This window comes from Capricornis sumatraensis, chromosome 14 (genome assembly GCF_032405125.1).
Source record: "Capricornis sumatraensis isolate serow.1 chromosome 14, serow.2, whole genome shotgun sequence".
NCBI classification, from domain to species: Eukaryota; Metazoa; Chordata; class Mammalia; order Artiodactyla; family Bovidae; genus Capricornis; species Capricornis sumatraensis.
The window spans coordinates 61,072,249-61,092,976 of NC_091082.1; the positions used below are offsets into that span (position 1 = coordinate 61,072,249).

The 20,728-nt window shown below is 45.0% G+C and overlaps 2 protein-coding genes across 2 annotated transcripts in view; both read right to left on the reverse strand.

Annotated features, from left to right (window-relative positions):
- The window catches only part of LOC138090261 (PR domain zinc finger protein 2-like), a 129,032-nt gene that overhangs the window by 32,482 nt on the left and 75,822 nt on the right, over positions 1–20,728 (reverse strand). The window lies entirely within an intron of this gene.
- On the reverse strand, positions 53–15,557 carry PRDM2 (PR/SET domain 2). The gene is made up of 2 exons (XM_068986625.1): positions 15,526–15,557; positions 53–9,205 (listed from the first exon to the last, which is right to left on the reverse strand). The coding sequence occupies exons 1-2, from the start codon at positions 15,542–15,544 to the stop codon at positions 4,848–4,850; spliced, it is 4,377 nt and encodes a 1,458-aa protein (XP_068842726.1). The 5' UTR covers positions 15,545–15,557; the 3' UTR covers positions 53–4,847.

The following is a 20,728-nucleotide window of genomic DNA, read 5'->3' on the forward strand; positions in this document are numbered from 1 at the left end:
TGGTTACAATGATATAAAAAGCATCATCTGAATTCCCCTCATCATGAAGTGCTTGCTAGCAACAGCATAAAAAAACCTTTCCATACATTTGACAAGCTCAAATGATTTATTTCATGCTGGAAGGGGAAAACATAGCAAACACCACTCTTGTCTATAATTATTAACCTCTCTCTCTCTCTCAAGGCTACATTGGTTAAAATCAAAGGACAACCCCTTTTGTATGTCATTTTGTAAATTTTAATGTTTTCTTTAGAATAGTCTTTTATATCACTCTCCAACAAGAATAAAATTACTAACAGCAAACTTCAATACAAGAACACTCTCCAGATTAACAACTCAAACAAAAATGTAAAATGTAAATCACATATAATACAATTGAAGCGTCCAAAACAATTTAAATAATTTTAAATATTTTATTTTTAAACTGCTACAAATGCTTTATACAATATTTCAACATAAAGTCCCCATAACAGAAATGTAACAAAATGGGAATGATAGTGAAAGGGTTAAAGTGGCACAAATTCACCAAACAAGTATTAAACTACAAATTTTAAGAGGTAGATTACTTTTAAAGTTGAGAACAACAAAAGAAAACATGAATAAAACCTAGCCATTTTCCACCAACTCAATCATTCATCGGGGGAAGGCAGATAATTCATGGAGAAACGATACCTATACACTCAGAAACAGGCCAATTTGTTGGGCTTTTTAAATCTCTATTAGAGACTGAAGTGTAAAACCTGATATGTAAATTCATTTACACTTACGTGTAGACAGACATCTGCACAAGCCTGCGATGTATCCTGCACACTGACATACAGCTACCATTTCCAACAATATAACAGTTATAAATTAGTGCCAGATAATAATCTGAGACGATCATGTCCATTGGGACATATAAACATGACACTGGAAGAGGCAGAGAAAAGAGTCCATATTCAATCTGGTTTCCTCTCCATTATGCTGGCAATCGGCTTGTGATTAAAAAACGACAAACAAACAAGGAGACAGGCTAAGAAAGAAGCTCAATGCCTCTGTCTACAATTCACTTAAAGGAAAGGCATCAAGAGCTGGTGTGTGTGACCAGAACATTATAAGACGAGTGCATCCAATCTGCCACCCCTGAAATCTACACTCGACTACTGATCAAACAGAGAACTTGCTTTGCAAGGTCAGGTTCAAATCGTTCCTTTCTTTGCTATGTGACAAAAACCAGGGCCACACTCAGGTCTGAGTTACCAGTCCCGGGGACCAGGAGCTGGGTCAGCCAGCCTGTCTCACAGTGCCCTCCGCTGTGCATCTCAAGCATCTGTGAGCCCAGCCTGTGGGTTGGGTTCCAGCAAAGAAGTGCATGCCTGATTCTACCCACGGTAACAAGAAGCCCACTGGCAATCAGCTGTGTGTTAGGATTTTTGAGTCAGCTTCAACTGGTCTCAGAAGCTTGGTAGATTTCGTATCCTTTGCCGTAGTGCTTATCCTAAGTTGAGCATGCAAGGTATTTAGTCAATTATTAAGGTTTGTTCTGTTTGGGGGGACTTTTCTACAGGAAGTTCCTAGAAAATAAGAAAACTGAAGATAAATGACACGACACAACCTTCTATGAACTGACCAAGATTAAGAAAAGGCAGGGAGACCGTGGGACAAATGTGAAGACAGCAATAGGACGACTAGGGAGGTCTGCAGGGACGTGCTGGGATGTGAGAAATCAGCACCGTTTTCCTCTTTTAATCACTTTCATGGTAAATGGAAAAACTTGGTCTGGAATTTTATTTTACTTCTCCATCACTTATTTACATGTCCTTAACTGGCTGCAATGGGAACATAGTATTAAAAAAAAAAAAAAGTTGCTCTAAAAGCAGTACTGAGAATGTAAAAATGCCTTGGGACTCACAAAGACTCAAGATGGGTAAGAAGGGAGCAGAAAATATACCTCTTTCCTTGTCTTTTTTTGTCTTACAGCCTGGGGAAATGAGCTCTCAGCAACAGCTCTAAACGCAGTTCCACTGACAAGCCACCAGTGGGTTGTCCCGACCAGCGAAGGTGAGCCCAGTAAAGGGTTTGCTGGATTAAGAGCTGTAACAGGAGAATCTAGACAGCAGTATGCCTCTGCAGCTTTGTCCTAAGAAAAGGATTTGGAGCACATGCCTCTTTCACACCCTGAATGGCACAATGGCTTGTGCTCCAGGAAATGACCGAACGGCAAATTCTGCTGAGCCCTCAGTGTGGGATGGAAAACTGACGTCGTTCTCACGGCTGACTGCAAGTGTATACTTGAAAATCTGTGGAATTCTAAACTGGTATTTGAATGTAAAAAGCCTGTGCATTGAGGACCAGCCCTTAATCACAGTTATGAAGAAACACACACAGGAAAAGGGTGTGCTGCCAGTTCCGGGGTAAGTCCTTGAATGTGCAATGGGGAGAGCACAGCAAAAACACTGAAAACAGAATGAAAGCGGGTATTTCCAAACTTGCAACACAAAATCCCCCCTGAATAAAATTTCAAAGTAGAAATACACTGAAAAGGAAAGACGTCTAGTAAACTCCCTGCCAGTGTAGGGCAACAAGCATGAACGGAGGAGAGGCTCTGCTAGGAGCCCGGGGCTGGCACAGAGGGACCATTACATCTTTCAGGCCTGCGCCGAGTGCCCCGGCGTTACACCAACTTCACCACAAGGCACCGAGACGACCACAGCTCTCGAAAGAAACACCCCCTCTTCTGCCCAGACAATCAAAATATGGTGTCCCACTGAATGGTCATTTTGTAGTTCCCCAAACACTTTACGATCGCTCGTAAGTGGCCCCTGTGGAAGACACGTGTCCTTCAGGGGTGTCCGCAGCGCAGCTCCTGTGTCTCACACAAGCTGCGGCCACTTTCACGGGAGCCCGCAGCCACCATACACAGCCAGAACAACTTACCCACTCTTATCTGATTCTTGTTTCCTTTTAGGTCAGATTTCATGCCAGTCATGTTAACTCACAAACAAAGCAAAATAATTAAAACTAACTGGAGCAAAGAACAGAGACACAATTTTATTAGGCACTTCGGTCCTCTGCAGTCTTTAAGGGTCCTTCAAAACCACTGGATGAACCTCACTCAGGTTTCCTTGACACAATATTAATTTTTCCATATCAATTTTACCTTTGAACTGTATAAATGGGATCCAATACAAAATAAGTGACTCTTTCAGATACTATTGGAGACAAAGAGGAATACAGAGTACATTCTAAAGCATCAACCACTTGGGAAACGTTTTTTAGTACAGTCTGAGAAAATGACAGCATGTTTGGGGTTCTTTAACCTTGGAAAGCACAGCTCAAGAACGTCCTGTTGTTGTTGAACTTCCAGAACACAGACTGAGTACAAGGAGGTACACAGTGAAGCTGCTACCGGCAGGCAGTGTGGACAGCTCATCAACAGGTGTTTACTTTCGCTGGGACTAACTAAGCTCCAAGATGCTGTATACGCACATGCCAGAGTCAGACACCAGATGCTGAGTGAGAGCTACAGGAACTATTATGAAGAAGCTTAACAAAAAAAAAATCTGATCCTTTATTCCTACAGTCCCTCATTCCAGTCTGCCCTCCGCTAACGATCCTTCTCTCCATCTTCAGCCATCACTTACGGCACCAGCACCAAGAACTCTGCCTCATCGACTGTGTGGTGGTTAACAGCATCTCTGAACCCCTTGTGACCTCTCCAGACAGCAGTCATCCTTCGACCCCCACCCCCCTGCAGTTAACTCTGCTTCTGTTCGCTTAAAATACCAAAGGATTCTGAGACACAAAGTTACAGCCAACAGCCTAGAGTCATGCAGCTCACTCTGAAAGGACAGGATTTCTCAACACTTCACAGAAATTCTAGCTGATGATGAAGAATTTCACCGGAGACGGACCTGCAGGCTTTATGCAGGAAGCAGCAGGAATACCAAAAGTACACTCCACTCACAGGTGAAGTAACTTAGAAAGTTTAAGAAGTCAATGTAACAAACTTAACTCCTGCCCTAGAACACAGAATAAACAGAGAAATCACCTTAGATCTAATGAGGTCTGACGTCACACTGGGGAAACAAAGGCACTGACAAGTGGGGTGACTTGCCCTGGGTCCCCACCCACACCTGGAAGAACCACAGGGTCTGGCCTCAGCATGCACTCTCTACTCATACCCCCTGGCTGTGGGAAACTGGCTGTTTACCACCCTATGCTTGGAGACATGAGCCAGTGGGGGTTGGGGGGGACAGGAGAAGACACGGGCATGCAGCATTTTAAAAGGAATAGGGGTACCGTGTTTTGATTTATTTTGACTAAGAGGCAAGTTTTTAAAATTGAAACACAATAAAAGAAAGCATGAGTAATAAAAAGCAGTCTCAGTTGCTACAACCACTCTTTAAGTCACAGAAATATTAGATCAAATTGTAATATGGTTTTAATGAACTCTGCCAATACATCAGAATATAAGACATCTATGATGGGAAAGTTAATACAAGTGACATTGGGATACTACCCAAGATATAAAGGAAGTTTGAGAGAATTTCACCATTTCATAGTAGGGTACTTTGGGGAGCTTTTCATGGCTTCAAATCCAGTTCATAACTGGCCTTATTAAGAAATGGTACCACTTCCGTGAGTCCTACATGTGAAATAAAAGCTATGTGTCCATCTTTGCAGCAGCCAAAGCACTGACCCTCCTCCATGTCTGCCTACACCTTAAGCAACAGCTATTTCCTTTAAATGCTTATGTCAAACTCGTGCAGGAAAAAGGAAAAGGAGCCATTGGGCAAGTGTTTTCTTCCAACCGTCTTTCCCCCCTTGCTCTTGAGCTCTGAACTCCTCTGACCCTGGAGCTCTGCTTACCTGAGGTCCTTCAGCTCCTGCTTGCCACTCCCGTCCTCCTTCCTGTTCTCACTGGGGTCGGCAGAAGCCGCCAGCTGCAGGCTTCGGGTGATCGGCCCCCCACTCCGTTCTCTGGATTTTACACTGAACCTGTCTGTCCGTTTCTTACTGGCCAAGGCCGACTTGCTCTGTAAGACGGCTCTGCTTTTCTGCGCCCGCACGTGCAGGCTCCTCGACGTCTTGCCTGAGAGGGGAGCTGCATGGTTCCTGGCTGCAGCTTTGGGCTTCTTGCTCTCGCTGTGAGTCATTTTGGCCATTCGTATGGGGCTCGAGTTCCTTAAAGAGGAGCTTGGTTTTTTGGACTTGACCGAAGCGGCGAATTTAACGTTCTGCTTGGACCTGAAGGACGAGGCGGGTGGTGGGACCTGTGAGGGGCCCGAGCTGCGAGCTCTGGTCTTGCCCAGAGGTGCCTGCATGCTCTGCATTTTGATCTCGGCGTCTGCTGTCCGTCTGCGGTGGCTGCTGCTGTTGTTTCTGTCACTCCCGGCAGGTGACGGGTGCCCCCCTTTCTTGGAAGAGTGGGAAAGTTTTTTTTTGGAAGGAGAAAGAGGTTTTTTGGGACAGCTGAAAGCAGCATGCTTGTTCAGGCTCCCGATGTACGTGAACTCTCTGTGGCAGTATGGGCAGACGTGCGAGGACGACTCGGGAGTGGTTTTTAGGTCAGCCTTTTGCTTTGCGGACTTGTTTTTCTGTAGGATTGCTTTCTGGACGAGCTGGTTCTTTTTCTTCAACGCGTTTAACTTGAGCTTATTCGAGGACATTTTGCTGAGCTCCACACTAAAGTTCAGTCTTTTGGGCTGGCCCATTCGTCTGAAGGCGTTTTTCCCAGAGTTGTCCAGAACCACCACGCCATTTTTGGGTTGCACAGTCTGCTTCAGTGGGACCGGGTTTTTCTTGGGGGTATACCTCTTCTTGTCACTCGCAGAGGCACATGCCAGGATGTGTTTGTGCAGTTCAGGCATGTTGTCCACGCCTTTCCCGCACTTGGTGCAGCGGATGGCGGTGGTAAATGTCTGTGGGATGTTGTGCGTAGTGAAGTTTGTGGCCGTCACACCAATGCCCAGGGGGCTGCGGTGATGGTACTGAAATGGGGGTGGTTTAAAGCTTGGATAATGTTGGTTGAGACCCAATCGAACATCTGGATCCTTTGTTTTTATTCCGGAAGCCATTATTTTGATGGTCGTGTAAAGCTCTTCGGAAGAATCGTTCAACTCCTCTTCTTCTTTAGACGCTTCTAGAGGGTCTTCTGGCAAACTCTGCATGTGCTCAACATGGGCCTTGCTGGGATCCGTAAAGTTCTGGGGCCTCAGGGTGCCGCTTTCAAACTCATGGTGCGTGCACACCTTATCCGGGTGGAGATCTCGCTGGTGCTGCTGCAGATTGCACAAGAATGCAAACTCCTTTTTACAAACTGAACACACAAAGATATTCCCAACGCCGTGAAGCATAAAGCGATGTTCTGACAAATCAGTTTTCACCTTGAAGAGCTGCACACAAAATTCACATTTGAAGGGCCATTCCTCAGCGTGAATGGATAAATGTTTGGTTAGATCCTTAATGGAAAGAAAAGGTGATTCACAGACGTTGCAGACAAAGTTTCTGTTGAATGTCTCCTGGACGATCTCCTGCTCAGCGGCGGATGGGGCTTCCTCCCTGGCTTTCAGGTCTTCACTCTCTAGTTCCTCCTGCTTAAAAGATATCATGGGGAGAGAGGTTTCCAGATTATCCCCAGAGGAAACCACGGATGACACTGCTGAGAGAGGAGGCGGTGAAGGGGAAGAGGAGGAGGAGGAAGATGAGAAGGAAGAGGAGGAAGAGGAGGAGGAAGATGAGGAGAGTGTTGGAGGCCCCGGTGAAGCACCGGACATCACAGGCTCCACGGAGGGAATGGGGGACGGTGAGGGGGACACCGTCGGGGAGAGAATTGGAAGTGGGGACTGTGCGGTGGCATTCGAGAGTGGGGAGGGACACGGGTGGGGGGACGTCCCAGCAGAGGGGGCTGGAAGAACGACAGTAGGAAGCAGCGGAGGGGGCGGAGTGGCAACCGTTAACACAGGGGGACAGGGCGGAGGAGAGGAGGGGGTGGTGGGGGTCAAGAGAGGCGGCAGCCGCCCGCAAGAGAGGGAAGGTGGTTGCAGGGCAGGTGACAGTGAGGCAACGTCAGGAGGAGACTCGACAACAGTGGCAGACGAGCTGGAGTTGAGACCAAGGTCAGGGTCTGGCTGAGGATCTAGTTTACAAGGACTGGCGCTTCCGGATGCCTCTGGAGCGTTTTCCACAGGGAGGTCGACACCGTTGTATTCGTTGAGAAGGACCTTCTGCAGCATGCAGGTGGTGGGTTTCCTTTTCTTCACAGCACTGCAGGATGGCTGCAGCACATGGTTTTCTTTGAATTCCTTGCCTTCAGAGTCACCACAGGGCTTTTTATGCACACTGAGATCTAACACAGCTTCCCACTGGACCGGAGCCTTGCCTGGCCCCTCAGCCTTCTGTTTCACACCACTGGACAAATCCAGTGGCTGCTGGTTGCACACACTGCTAAAAGTAGAGCTAGCTGCCCATTCGTTAGACACCTTATATTCATCAAAGCCTGGCGGGCTCCCAGTTTCTCTCTCATCTCTCCCAGACAAACTCCATGCTGGTGAGTTGCTGTGACTCTCTAATTTGGGTTTTTTGGAGCTTAGAACTGCCTCAGTCCACACGGCTTTCCCATCTCCTGGTTTTCCAAAGTCTCGCAGGGCAGGGCTGTGCTGGGGAGAGCTGGGGGGAGAGCTGGTTCGCCTCTTAAACCTGCTTGAAGTCACAGGTAGCATCGACGCAGGAGCAGACACGCAGACAGGGCCTAATTTGGGTATCTCAGCGGCTGAAATCCCTGCAGGAGGAGTTAATTTATCCTGGGTCTGAAGAAGCTGTTTGAGCTTTGATGACAAATACACGCTTTTCTCTTTGTGGAAAGACACCGCCTCTGTGGTTGATATGCTGAGAGGCAGACTCAAGGAACACGAAGGTGTGGCAGGATCAGACTCAGTCTCGGCTTTAATTTTGGGTAACGCAGGTGGACTAGCAGTCCTCCGTTTCTTGGACTCGCTGTTTGTGCTGCTGGAAGGCTCTTTAGGGAGATCATCGGTTATAGGGACCTGCGTGGTCTTTATGTTCTGAGTTATTTCCACTGTGACTGGAGTGAGCAGACAGTTTATTCCGTACAAGTCTGCCGAATTGGATTCCATCTCAATAACGTCACAGTTACTGGTGCTGCTGCTGGTCTGAATTTTACCATCAATGTAGTAATTTAGGTTCTCAGAGATATTGCTGGAAATATCCATGATGTACACATCATCCGCCTCCCCTTCCTCCTCTGGGTCTGTGCTGGGGACATAGACACTCGGGGCGGGAGGGGCCTGCTCTGCTGGGGGCTGTGGCTCTTCCAGGAGGCCCCCTTTCCGCCGCACCCCCTTGGGAATCAGGTGCCTCTCGTGAACTCTGCGCTGATGCCGTCTCATATTCGTGTGAGTGCCAAAAACCTTCTTACAGTACTTGCACGGGTGAAGCTCTTTAGCTTCGCCATTCTCTTCTACGATGGAAGGAGTCACTGAGTCCTGGGACACCTTCTCTGAACTCAAGGTCAGGCCATCCTGCCCAAGACCGGGGGACTGTGTGTCATCCTGGGGAGGAGCATCGTCGCTGGGCGCCTTGCTGCCGGCCGGGTCTTCGAGCTTTCGCTTCAGCCCGGCCTCGTGGCGCCGCTCGTGGCGCCGCCGGTTGATCTGTGTGCCGAAGGCCTTCCCGCAGTACTTGCACTTGAAGGCGTGGCTGGCCGTGGACATGTGGATGTGCGTGTGCCGCTCCAGCCCCTGCTTGGTCGTGAACTTCCTCTCGCAGTGCTGACATGGGAACAGAAACGTTTCAAACACGTCCCCGTTGGCCTCTTCTCTGGCTCTGGGAGTTTTCACAACAGGGGCTGCCTCCGCAGAGCCTCCAAGAGTTTCCTTTGAAACAGTTTTTGGTTCTTCTAACAAATCCTCAGGCTTCTCATCACACCGGATCTCCGGCTCTCTCAGGGAACTTTCATTTGGCACATCAGCTGCTTCGTCCCCATCTTCTTCCAGCTCCTCCTCTTCCTCCTCCTCCTCCTCCTCCACCACCTCATTCGCCTCACAGAGCGCTGCTTCCTGCTCTGCGTCTGGTCCTGTCTGGGGCTCGTGGGCAGGGGGAGGGAGGGCGAACTCCGGAGGCACATCCTGGCTCACGATCTCCTGAGGGACGGCTGGTTGCTCGGTGGCGGAAGCGGAAGGCTTCTCGTCTTCGTCTTTGGGGCCTGGAAAGCACAGGGAGACAGAAGTAAGGTTAAACACTAGCCACTGGTGACCAGCTTTCATTATCCATGTTACTTTCTTTATCATCTAAAATGCGTGAGAGAGATCGTAGCAATAGACCACTCTACATTCTCATTTAAGAAGTTATACTGGATATAAATCCATTTCATTCATTCAACAAACAACTGCAGTGCACCAGGAAGCTCAGTGGGCAGTGAGGGAGGCTTCAATCTGAGCAATAAATGCCCAAAGGAACTCACGCTCTTCTGTGTTTCCTCACACAGATATAAACATGCTTTTGTTTACAGAGACTGTACTGCTTAAAACTGTGTTGGGAACAGCTGATACTGATATCTGACTAGTCATGAGTTCTAATTTTTCATGATTCCAAACTGAAACAAGAAAACGGCTGAACATACTACCAGGTAATATTCTTAGTGGTCTGCCTTGAATGTAACTGATTTGTTCCCTTCTTCTTTACCAAAACTATATGTCGAGAGCTACAACATTTTCCAAAATTATGTGATCTACATTCTTCATGTAAAAGGAACTTTGGAGACCATCTCTTCTGAGCCTTATTAAATTAGCATGGACCAGAGATCTCTTCAAGAAAACTGGAAATAGCAAGGGAATATTTCATGCAAGGATAGGCATGATAAACTGTAAGGACCTAAGAGAAGGAGAAGACATTAAGAAGAGGTGGCAAGAATACTAATGACCCAGAATAATCGGGATGGTATGGTCACTAACCTTGAACCGGACATCCTAGAGTGTGAACTTCAGGTGGGCCTTAGGAACCATTACTATGAATGAAGTGAGTAGAAGTGATGAAATTCCAGATGAGCTATTTGAAATCCTAAAAGATGATGCTGTGAAAAGTGCTGCACTCAATATGCCAGCAAATTTGGAAAACTCAGCAGTGGCCACAGGACTGAAAAAGGTCAGTTTTTATTTCAATCCCAAAGAAGAGCAATGCCAAAGAATGTTCAAACTACCGTACAAATGCACTCGTTTCACATGCTAGCAGAGTAATGCTCGAAATTCTTCAAGCTAGGCTTTAGCAGCACGTGAACAGAGGACTTCAGATGTACAAGCTGGGTTTAGAAAAGGCAGAGGAAACAGAGATCAAATTGTCAACATCTGCAATATCATAGAGAAAGCAAGGGAATTCTAGAAAAACATGTACTTCTGCTTCATTGACTACTTGAAAGCCTTCTGACTGTGTGGATCACAACAAATCACGGAAAATACTTGAAGAGATAGGAATACCAAACCACCTTACCTGTCTCCTAAGAAACCTGTATGCAGGTCAACATGCAACAGTTAAAACTGGACATGGAACATGGACTGGTTCAAAACTGAGAAAGGAGTATGTTAAGGCTGTATAGGGCTTCCCTTGTGACTCAGCTGGTCAAGAATCCACCTGTAATGTGGGAGACCTGGGGTCGATCCCTGGGTTGGGAAGATCCCCTGGAGAAGAGAAAGGCTACCCACTCCAGTATTCTGGCCTGGAGAATTTCAAGGTCTGTATAGTCCACGGGGTCACAAAGAGTCAGACACGACTAAGCGACTTTCACTTCACTTCATTCAAGGCTGTATATTGTTACCCTGCTCATTTAACTTCTATGCAGAGTACATCATGCGAAATACTGGGCCAAACTGACTTACAAGCTGGAATCAAGACTGCTGGGAGAAATATCAATAAGTTCAGATACGCAGATGATATCCTAATGGCAGAAAGGAAAGAGAAACTACAGAGCCTCTTGAAAAGGGTGAAAGAGGAGAGTGAAAAAGCTGGCTTAAAACTCAAACATTCAAAAAACAAAGATCAGGGCATCCAGTCCCATCACTTCATGGCAAATAGATGGGGAAACAGTGACAGACTATTTTCTTGGGCTCCAAAATCACTGTGGATGGTGACACAGACACAAAAGATGCTTGCTCCTTTGAAGAAAAGCTATGACAAACCGAGACAGCACATTAAAAAGCAGAGACATCACTTTGCTGACAAAGGTCTGTAGAGTCAAAGCTATGGTTTTTCCAGCAGTCATATATGGACGTGAGAGTTGGGTTTTAAGAAGACTGAGGACTGAAGAATTGATGCTTTCCAAGTGTGGTGCTGGAGAAGACTCTTGAGAGTCCCTTGGACCGCAGGGAGATAAACCAGTTGATGCTAAAGGATATCAAGCCTGAATATTCATTGGAAGGACTATTACTGAAGCTCCAATATTCTGGCCACCTGATACGAGGAGCCTACTCACTGGAAAAGACCCTGATGCTAGGGAAAGATTGAGGGCAGGAGAAGGGGATGACAGAGGATGAGAAGGTTAGATGGCATCGCCAACTCAACAGACATGAGTTTGAGCAAACTCTGGAAGATAGTGAAGGACAGGGAAGCCTGGCGTGCTGCAGTCCATGGGGTTGCAAAGGGTCAGACAGGACTTAGCAACTGAACAATAACAATAGGTGTGCCTCCGAGAATAAAAAAGAAATCTGAAGTCACTTCCGAGTCCCAATGCCCAAGAGGAGCCCAGTCTAGCCCAACCTGAGATTAATGGTACAAGGTGGTCAGGGAAGGACTCACCAGCAAGATAGGCGAGTAGAGATCTAACGAAAATCAGTCACACAGATACTTGGTGGAAGGAAGTCCTCTGGATAGAGGAAATGGCAAATGTGCAAGCTGTGAGTCAATAACATGTTAGATGTGTTCAAGAACTGGCCAGGAAGTTGGAGGGGGGTGGGCACAGGGAGAGAAGGAGGAGAGCAGGAGAGAATATCAGCTCATGCAGAGACTTATAGGCTGCTGACCTTTATTCTAAGGGGAAACAAGAAGCCAACAGAGAAACAGAAGAGCAACTGAAATAGAGGAGGGTCACTCTCGGTGCTACATAAAGACAGAAAACTGTAGGCGGACAGGGAGATGAGAGGGGCTGAGCACACCCTCCAGGAGAGGGGCCGGGGGAGACCGGAGCGGCCTGAAGATAGTGGGGAGAGGCCAGAGCCTGGATGCTCCCTGGAGAGGAAGCTAACAAGCTGAGTGTGTTGGCTGACTATGGTATGGGACAGGGGCAGGGCAGGGTAGGGGCCGGTGGTAGTAGGAGAAGGGTCAAAGAGATTCCACAGCAACTGCTGTTAGCCTATTCACTAGACTGAGGGAAAAGCAAGTTTGGTCTGTGTGCGTTTGTTTGTATTGGGGGGAAATGAGAGTTTACTTTGGATGTGTTGAAGTCTGAGGAGCCTGATAAGACATCCAAGTAAAGATCTTAAGTAGCTAGATATGACTCTCCTCAAACTAGAAAACTGCAGTTGGAGCAGGGACCTGGAAGAGGTCACCTGCAAAGCAAATGAAGACAGGGGAATGGCTGTGTCCTCCAGTTGATTCCAGTACCCAGGGGTCAGAGGAATGGCCAGGGAGGATCTGGAGAGCCAAGAGAGGGGCAGCCCTTAAACTGAGGAGGGTGTAATCAGTTGTATCCAGAACTGCTAAAAGGCTGAGGAAGATAGGGCTGAAAACTGAACATGCAATCTGGCCAGGTAGGGGTGTGATGACGGTAACAACAGTTTTGGTGGAGCAATGGACAAATGCCTACTGAAGGTCAGGAGACACAGGAAGAAGAGACAGGGAGACTGGAAGCAACTCTTTCAAGTTCAGCTGTAGAGGAAAGCAGAGGAATGAGGGAGTGGCTGGAAGGGAATCCAGGGACAGCACAGGCCTCTGAGACAGGAGCTATCACAGAGCATTTAATGCTGGTGGGGACAGCCCACGGCACTGCTCTCTCTGCAGGACCACCTAAGTCTCTGCTGAATTACATCTGTTTTTACTGTAGGTGCTTAAGAGTTATGAAAGGTTCTGTAGAAGAAACAGAGCTTGCTCTGACTTCTCCTGTTTCTATTAACTGGCTCTTCCTTCATTCACTGGACAAAACGTCAGTACCAGGTGAGTAAGGCCTCCAAGATCCTCATCCTTCCAGAGCTCTACTTTACCAGGAGTTAAGCAGGCAGGCAACACCACTCCAATGAATTAATGGTTAAGCCCATGGAAGTACATGGTTAACAATGATTAAGGACAGAAACACAAGGGAGGAAGTTTCTGGTGGCTTTGTTAATCAATCACGGGGAGGCTGCAAGGACAGAAGAGGAAAACAAAGCAGGAGCCATCAAACACGCAGCGCAGTGTAAATCAGTGTGGACTGAGCTGGAGGCGGTGGGGAGCCAGTAAGATATTTTAAGGCAGAAGAGTGCCATTTGGGAGACGTGGCTGCAGTATGTATTAAGGGACTGGGAAGAGGTAGAAACCAACACCAATGCAGTGGCATTAGGAGGGAAATGCTGGCTGCCTACACTGAGAGATGGCAATGGAAAAATGCAGAAGAGGCAGGAAAAAAAGTGGCCAGAGCAAGATAAGACACCAGAGTCCGGTTAACAGACTTTGTGATTGCCTGGATACACGGGACAAGGGAGGCTTTTAAAAGGCCAACCTTTCCAAACTTGGAGCATATGAGGTATTAACACAAGCAACGATTCTGTCCTGGCCCTCCCCCTGCTTCCTAAGAAGGTCTATCACTTTTTCCTACCTACCACCTCATCCACTAGCAATGAGGTTTCTGCCTCTACATACACTCCAGCCTTTTCTCCTCCAGATGCATTTCTTACATTGCATGAGTCTTCCACAAATTGGGAACCCAGTCATCTGATGGTGGTTCCCAGGAGCTAACTCCCTTTTCAAATACATTTTCAACAGAGACCAAGTACATCACTTAAAAAAAAAAAAAAAAAAAAACAACCTAAATGAGAAAACAGAAATGAAAATAACATCTCTAAGGCTCAAAAATGTCTTTACAGAATTTATCTTCAGCCAAAATCCATAGCTTCTTTGAATGGAAATATTCTACGATTGGTAAATACTCCAGATTGAAAGCTGTCCAAAGCAGTATGAGCCGAAATGTGCACAGCTCTATGAACCCAACTGTGTCCACACACTCACTGATATCTGCCGAGTTTAAGCCTAAAGGATGGCCTGGGAAACAAGAGAAGAGTCTGGCCACTTGCTCCACACACCAACCACTTTTTGAGGGCCAAGCAGAACACGCGCAAGATGCTGACAAACACCAATCAAATACTGACCAGCTGTTCCGCAAACAGGTAGACACTAAGTATCTTTTTTTCCACAGGACCTGAACTTGAATCAGGAAAAAAAATTAACTGTTCTGAACTGCTGAAGGGGAGAGGGTTCTGTTGGATTGTACTTTAATTCTGCCACTACCAGTAGTAAGGTTCTTTGGTCTTTTTGTTGTTGTTCCAACAAATGTCGTAGCAAACCTGCTATCAGCTGGCAGATCTGTTTTATAGGACTCTAGGAAGTGAATTTGTTCTTGCTTCCTAAAATGCTGCAGAAAATTATAATCCTTTAAGAATGTCATCCCCACAAACAGTGCTAATAAAAAGATTATAAAAGGCATCTACAGTATTTTTTTTTCTCTACAAATGTTTTTTGAAAGAGTCATAGTCTGTATTTTGAAATCAGCCTATTTGGGTCACTATGAACTCTTGAGCAAGCTCAGTCTCTGTATGATTTTGCCACGTAACAATGTAAGACCACATCGTTCCCCACCCCCGCTTCTACTGGCCAGAGTGTCAGTGTGGTATCTCAACTGCATCAGGCAGAGGGCAACCCACCTTCCTGAGCAACTTCAGTCCCTGTCTCTGGGAATTCTTACATCATGCAGGGCGTAGAGTATTAATTTTTAGGAAGAGCTCTAAAGAAGAAAATTTTGTAGGGAGAAATACAAAGAGATAAGGCAGAAATTTAAATTCTAAGCAAAAAGAGAAACACTTCATTCTCTATCCTTTTCATTCTAACACATACAACCCAAGGTGTTTGATATTTTCAAGTAAGTTTTTAACTGAAATACCAACTATTAAGAAGAATATTGCAAGATAAGATGTTCACAAAATAAATACACCGCTGTGCTCACCCCAACACTGTGATCGACCGGCACCCCAGAAGGCTCCTCCTGTCCCTGCCAGTCTGACCTCTGTCATCACAGATTTGTTCTAGTGGTTCTGAACTTTATGAATTATTTATAAATACAGTCACATAGTACGTTTCATTTCACTTCGTTTCATTTTATTTTAACCAGGGAATAACTTCATCTTGAACAAGGAAGGCTCAGCTTGCCATATTAAATGTAGGCGGCTTTCTTGCTGTTTAACCCTTTACAGTTCTTGGATGATTCTGAGAAGGGCACTGCAGGGAGATATAAAGTCAAAGCAGCTGGTGGGCAAACACGCCCGCATCCTACAGGTCCAACTCCAAGCTTACCTTCCGCAGAATCTCTCATATTTGCAGGGCTGGGATCTGGCTCACTTGTCTTCAGCTGTACGTCTTCAGTTTTGTTTGCTTTGTTTTTACTTTCTTGGGATTTTTTCTTCCCTGAAACACAATATTTATTTATTTGTTTGCTTGTCTGTTTGTTCATTTGGTCACTCACTATTATCCTGAATTTTTGGAGGCAACTACTAATTCAAACTATTTCTAGGTAATTATCACCTCAGATTCCTGAAGAAAGAAACAGATGATGACTATGAATACCTCTGTTATGTCAAAGAAAACAGAAACCCACAAATTCTGTATTTTTGAGAATCTTGGGTAATGGTTCCCTTTATAACAGCTATCAAACTAATATGTAATATATTCCAGAAGAGTTAACAACACTGAATGTCCAAGGAAAATTAGAGAAGAGTACTAAATTTCAACACCACACAAACAACAGGAACTGGCCAAAGTCTAGTTATTTGTAAGAAGCACATGAGAGAAAAGACTATCCAGACTTGTCAAAGTAAAGCAACTGAAGCAGAGATGTTGCTGAACAGCAAGGGATACCATACCCATACACCACGGCTCAAATATCAAATGCAGAGTAATTCTGAATAGTTCACTGTCCGCCAGCACGGCCTTCTCAGAGTCTGGAGGGACTCAACTCTAGGTTCAGCACAATTCAGTATTTCATTAACAACTCAAAGAATGGAAGTCAGGAAATGCTAGCTGCATTCCAAGTAGCAAGAGAGTTCAAAAGATAACATCAAAATGCAACAAATTTCTGATGAGTTGGAACAATAAACTAAAGTCACCAAGATGTTCAACATGGACAAACATTTCCCTATAGAACTACTATGAAAAAAAAGTGAAAGTAAAGTCGCTTGTCCGACTCTTTGCGACCCTGGACTATAGCCTGCAAGGCTCCTCCGCCCAAGGGATTTTCCAAGCAAGAATACTGGAGTGGGTTGCCATTTTCTCTACAGAAGTACTAATGCTGAAGGTTTGGAAGCTCCGCCTCTCTGGGATTTAATCAGAATTTGTGGCCCTGTTCCATTTTTTAAATTCTACATTTCTTGCTCCTGGGAGCTTTTGTTTTTCAGTTTTCAGATTCAGAATAAGTTCCACCCACCTTCCTCTAAACTTTCTTTCTCTTTCTGCAACGCTTCCCCCAACCAGGCCTCAACAGCTCCTGGAACTGTCTTTTCTCTTCAGAACAAGGCTCTTGACACCTTCATCTCTGATTTAGTAAATGACTAGAAACTAGAAACCATTCATAGCTTCTGGAAAATGGTATTCCCCTTAACACTAGTGTAGAGAATCACTACAGAGGAGAGTGACTAATTAAAACATAGAGCACAAATGAAATGAGGTCAGAGACACAAAATATCACCACTACAAAGATCATGATTAAAAACAGAAACATCAACTACAATACAAATACTAACCATCAAAAACACCTCCGTATTTTGACAGATATTTAAGAGATGCAACAAGAAAAAAAGTATAAGATACTTAACAATCAGCCATTTGATTTGTTAGTCTTAAAAAACAAAATACCATTTTAAATCCCTAACTCTTCAGCTTGTAAAAAAAACTGAAGATGTCTCCTGCAATTATATAAAACCTTCACTCAAATTCCTAGTAACACATCACTCCATTCATTTCTAAAGGCAGCTGAAGTTGAACCCGCGACATTAGCGTGTACTTCACTGGAACCACACTCCGGTGGAAAGAAGAGCTGAGAAGTCTGTGTGTAGCTGGCTAATTCATGTCTCCAGGTGGAAGTGTGATGAATCAATCCCTTCTGCAAGGGGCAAGGATATGAACACACCTTTTCATCTGGTTAGAAGTAACCTCTTCTTTCGAGTCTTTCACCCTTTGCCAACTTAACAGCACTTAGTCTAAGTCTGGTGATGACAAAGGCTCTTGAGAACCCAGGTGTGTTTAAAGGAATATGGATCCAACCAGTTTTTTTATCCTCACTACGGTATACGCCGTGCTGTTTGTGTGTTGTGCCTGGCCCGCATCAGACTACTGGCAGCAAACAAGGCAAACACAAATGATTACTTGGCTATGAATGTAACTGGTCTAGTAACTGCAGTACCAGTCTGAAGGGGTTCAGGGAAAGGGTTCCCAGTGCCTGCAGACGCCTGATTCAAAAGTTATATTCAGAATGCGTTTTCCCTGAATCAAAATCCTCAAATAATTATAAGACATCAGTACTACCTCATGTTCTTCAAACATGCTAAACAATAAAACCCTTTTCTACCAACCTTACTTTCTACTTTAGACAAGTATGAATAAATAAAAAAGGAGGTCTAAACTCCACCTCTTATGAATAAACCTTTAAGTCACACTATAAAATTTAATGGAACAGGTGTCAACTTGTACTACAATTTCTTAAAAAACAATGCAGAAAATTTTCTGAAACCTATCAAGTGCTATATGAAACCAGTTTAAAAAAAAAAAAAAAAAAGGCAAACTGACCTATATGTACAGACTACTAAAATAGTAAAACTTCTAGATTTATATAAAGGAAACCACAGCTTTAATAATACCATTCATTAGTATGTACCCAGAATGAAAGTACATAGCTAAGTACATAGTTTCCTGCCTAAAAGAATATTAGAACACTTAGCTCATACTGAACTTCAAATATCTTAGTTTTAGACTCTCCTAATCAGTGAGCAGCTATGCCATCACCAAACTACCCCACTCCTCTCTCCATTGCCCCCACCCCTTGCTGCCCCTGTTATCCTATTTAAAAACCATGACCAGGAAACCCTGTTCTGCCTGGTGAAGAGAAGCCACATGCGGTAGGGATAGTCTATTTGGAGAGCAAACGAGAGCACCCACCAGGCTTGCAGCAAGCCCCTCAACCGCAGCACAACTGACACATGGGGTCAGACTGCTCTCTGTTGTGGGGCTGTCTGAAATATCACAGGACATTTAGAAGCATCACTGACCTCCACCCATTCGATGCCAACAGTGTGCCCCTACATCTGTCTGTGACAAGCCAAAGTCTCCAGATACCGCGGAAGCCTCACCCAAAAGAGAATGTCTCTCTAGGTTAAGAGCCACTGGGCTAAACCAATATGGGGTTCCACAGTCTGTGTATTTCTTAAAATTTTTGAAGTATTTGATAATACTAACAAACCAACTCTAAAAACTAAGCAATGGAACAATTAAACTTACCTCTTAAGTGCCTCTGGTGAACACTGGTAGACTTAATTTATGATAGACACCAGTCTACCATGAATCTAATCATCACTAATTAATGGAACTGAGATAATCTCATACATAAAATGATTTTCTCAGTCTTTATCAGAATCCTCTAATGCTCAAGGTACTTCCCATTAGGACCAAGACTAGAGATGAAGGGGCTATTGAAATCCCCCGTCCTACCTGCTATTTCTGTGCTAGAACTGAAGACCACAGTCCCCTGGGAACTACCCAGTCTATGATAGTAGAGCAGTCTGACCCTGGGAATCCTGACTCACTCTTAGGTACGCCCAGTGTCACTCACAAATACCCTAACAGCACCTGGTGGAACCTACTCCATTTCCTCAAATCAATACATTTCTCCCCCATACCTGGTTTTTGTTCTACATGTAATCAAATTAAAAGTAAACAAAAACAACTTCTAACTGGAAACAACCTGTAAGGACTTCTGCGAAGGGAGGGGCATGTGTTAGTTCTTGTCTGTAAGGCAGGAAGCGCCTGGGAAATGGTCCGGCAGAGCTGCTGGGAGCCTGGTAAGTACACGTGTGCACTTACCCTCAGGTTCCTGAAGGGTCCTACATAGAGGCTCTGCCAGCTGCGTGCTCCACTTGGTCTAAACAAGAAAGATACAGGAATGAAAACACAAGGAAAGTGGAATGGAGACAGTGACACAGAACATGACGAAGGACAGGACAAAACATTATGTATGTAAGGAAAAGAAATACACAAAGATGAAGAAAACTGAATGAAACAGAAGGAAAACAGCAGTCACCCCCTACATCGAGGCTTCCCTCCAACCCCCCCACAAATAATAGTCTTTGTGTTCTCAGTGGGGGATAGGATGTGGTATACTTACTTCCAGCCTATCCCATGCTCATGACTGATGTCCCTACTACTTAAGTACTGTTCTGCCAGAAGACTCAAAGTCCTAACCTATGTTTCTCATTTTAGAGAGACACCCAAGGACCACCGTCATGAAGTCAACTGCCTGAGATGACAGAACTAAATCGCCTCTCGAGTCAGAACTAAAACCCAAGGCTGACGGTACCAAAAGTGCTCTACTAACTAAACTATTAATACACTTATTTCTTACAACCCATAATGGCATAATACAAATATCTTATTCTTTACACACCACTTTACATCCATTATTTCACCCACTTTCAAGTGCAGATGAAAGCAAACAAATATAAAGACTTCCACTACATTTATAGAAAAGGAACCATCAAATTGGAATGCAGATATTTTCCATTTCCATTTTATGTTATGCCAGAAACAAGTATCAGTCAACAGCACAGAACCCCAATCTAAGCAAATACATTAAATATCAATAAAGCTGGATTTTCTAGAGAAACAGCTGCCATGGAGAGAAATTCTACATTTGCATCAACTACATGTTAAAGACAACATGTAGCATTAAGCTGCTGGTGCCTGCAATGTAAGGTGCAAAACCAAAACTGCCTAAAGCACCACGTGAATAATTTAAGTTCTTGTCTATAGTCTACTCTTCTGATGAACTAGACAACAAGGGTATTCTAAAGAATAATGTCTCAGTTAAAAATGTTCAGGCATCAGAGAGATGCAAAATTCTATAAGGCTTGCTCAAGTTACATTAAAAATTCATCACAATAGTGAAGGCTCATGCATTTGGTGATTTAAATGAATTAAATTTAGAACCATATGTAACTCTACGTGCACTGCCTGCCTCCTCACTGGGGAGCTACCCAACTCTGATGCATAAAATCAGACAGAATTCAGTATCAGTGTGCTGAAGCAGGGCCAGCACATCCTTGTTTGGAGAGCTCACCCTCTTATTCAGACACAGAGACGATTCCAAACCAGGCAAGACTCGATCTGTGAGGTGAGACCCACAATCGCACCATGAAAGATCAGCTAGCCCAAAGGGGCTGGGCTGGCCTGAACAGGGAGCAACCGTGACCACCACCACCTTACCACCATAGGGTGGGCATGACTGCCACCTCCA